At 29.6% G+C, this 2,317-nt stretch overlaps 1 protein-coding gene across 1 annotated transcript; it reads left to right on the forward strand.

Moving 5' to 3' along the window:
- Positions 1–274: 274 nt before the first annotated feature.
- On the forward strand, positions 275–1,015 carry LOC119681058 (trypsin alpha-3-like). The gene has a single exon (XM_038094129.1). The coding sequence runs from the start codon at positions 275–277 to the stop codon at positions 1,013–1,015; it is 741 nt and encodes a 246-aa protein (XP_037950057.1).
- Positions 1,016–2,317: the final 1,302 nt, after the last annotated feature.

Genomic DNA, 2,317 nt, shown 5'->3' on the forward strand with positions numbered 1-2,317 from the left:
GAATATATAATTTAATGCTACTTTATTTACTTTTCTAAATAAAAGTAAATAATATGAGTTAGAAACAGAATTACAATAATTTTGGATATAAATGGAAATTCCACTTCTTACAGATTTTAGTATTTATTTATTTATTAGTTTGTTTATTCAATTGTTAGATTCTGTAATTTTGGATAACTTTTCAGTCCCGAACTCAGAAAAAATAAACTATAAAAGGTAAGACTAAAATTGAAATATTTCAGTTTAAACATTGCCAATTCAGCAAGTCAGGAATATGTCTTATAATAATATTTTACACGTAGCGCTTTTGTTTCTTACTTGTCTCGAAGCTGTACGTGGACAAGCCAGAATAGTTGGTGGTGGAACAATACCAATAGCTCAAAATCCTTTTGTTGTAAATATACGTGACAATGGAGGAAAGTTGGTGTGTGGAGGATCTTTGGTTGATCCACGTTTTGTTGTCTCCGCTGCTAGCTGCATTAAGCCATATAAAGCTAATCAACTGACAGTACAAGGTGGTGCTCAAATGTTCTCAAATCCCGGTGTCAGGCGTAAGATCGACCGCATCATATATCCTGCAAACTATGACAACGTAACCTTGGACTATGATGTTGTTGTACTGAGATTGGGAAATGAATTAACTGGTACAAATATCGGCACTATAAATTTACGTACAACGGGAGTTCCCGTTGGTGCAAATTTAAAAGTCTTGGGATGGGGAAGATTAAGTGAAAATGGTGAAAATTCCAATGCTCTACAATCTGTGCTTGTTGCCGCGATTTCAAAGGAGGATTGCTTGCAATCATATGAGTTAACGGCAACAATGTTCTGTGCTAAAGGACCAAATGCTGATGCTTGTGAAGGTGATGGTGGTGGTCCAGCTGTATTGAATAATGAGCTTGCTGGTATTGTGTCATGGGGATTCGGTTGCGCTCGTCCTAATTATCCTGGTGTATACACAAGTGTTGCTAAGGTTGCTCCTTTTATTAATCAAGCTATAAGCAATAATTCATAAAATAATTTTATTAACTAATACTGCATTATTATATAATGTTAATATTTCCTCCGTTTGTAGTTTTTAATTAAATGACGAGAATTTTTATAAATAAAGTTATTAAAATATACAAAATAATGTTTTTTATTAATTTAAGCGTTGAATGTATATTATGATTCCTCTTTAAGTATTAGAAAATAAGTAGATTGTTCGTTTCAAGAAGTGAGTAAAATCTTAATGAAGCGTGATATGTATTTTTTTTATTGATTTGCTGGCTATCAAAAAAATATCTAAATACTGTCAATCAGAAAGTTTTAATATTAGAGAAGCTAAACAGTTTCTCCCGAAATTGTTTAAATGTAGTTTACTGAATGTAGTTTACTTAATACATTTGTTGCTGTTTGTAACATAATATAAGCAGATATAGATTTTCTTAGAATAGAACTGATCTTTAGAAGATTAATTATTATTATAAAGAATATAAATAAAATAGAACTGAAGTTGAAAAGATATAACAAAAATATTTTAGTATTGTACTTTGTTCTGATGGAAAAGTTTTGTTGCCTACGGAATTAGATTGATAACTTTGAGAACAAGTAATTCACTTAAATAATAACAACTTCTTACTTCATAGCAACTATTAACAAATTATAACAGTGTTTTAATGATAGCAGCTATATTTGAGATATATATTGTATGATAGCGATTAACAACTGTTTTTGATACAACTACGCAAGCAATAGAATAAAGCTGCTTTCTACCACAAATTACAAATGATAAAACTTTCTTTTAAAAATTTTTATGCCAAAACACCAAAAAATGTTTGAACAGTTTATCTTTTAAAAATCTTTAATTTTTATTGCCTTATATATATTTTCCATACACTTATAGGACAATTCTGGTAATATCTTTCAGCTAAGCACAACAAAAATCTTTCGAAAGATGTTTGGTGTTTTATCAGCTGTCTTTTTAAAGGAAGTTTTTTTCCTGTCTTTTATTGCATTCAAGAGGTAATCTAGTTCATACCACAACGCTTGGATATCTTTTTGTGAATACGGATTGTTTCGCCCATTTGACATCTGCGGATTGATTGCACAGCACTCTACAAAACACTTAAACTGCTCTTGATGTTTATCTAAAAGAAGTAATAGTTTTAGTTTTAAAACTAATTATTTATGTATAATTAACAATAATTAAACTTACATCTTACGGTTTTCCCTTACTTCCAAAAATTTTATGAATCGTTAATTAATAATTCACGTTAAATTAACAATATTTATACTTTTATCTTATGGTTTATTATGAATTTTGGTAATGAATTCA

The sequence above is a fragment of the Teleopsis dalmanni genome, chromosome 1, assembly GCF_002237135.1.
Source record: "Teleopsis dalmanni isolate 2A chromosome 1, ASM223713v2, whole genome shotgun sequence".
Lineage (NCBI taxonomy): Eukaryota > Metazoa > Arthropoda > Insecta > Diptera > Diopsidae > Teleopsis > Teleopsis dalmanni.

Bases quoted from the DNA above. Each gene is read 5' to 3' on its own strand.
- LOC119681058 (XM_038094129.1), top strand. From the start codon at position 275: ATGTCTTATAATAATATTTTACACGTAGCGCTTTTGTTTCTTACTTGT.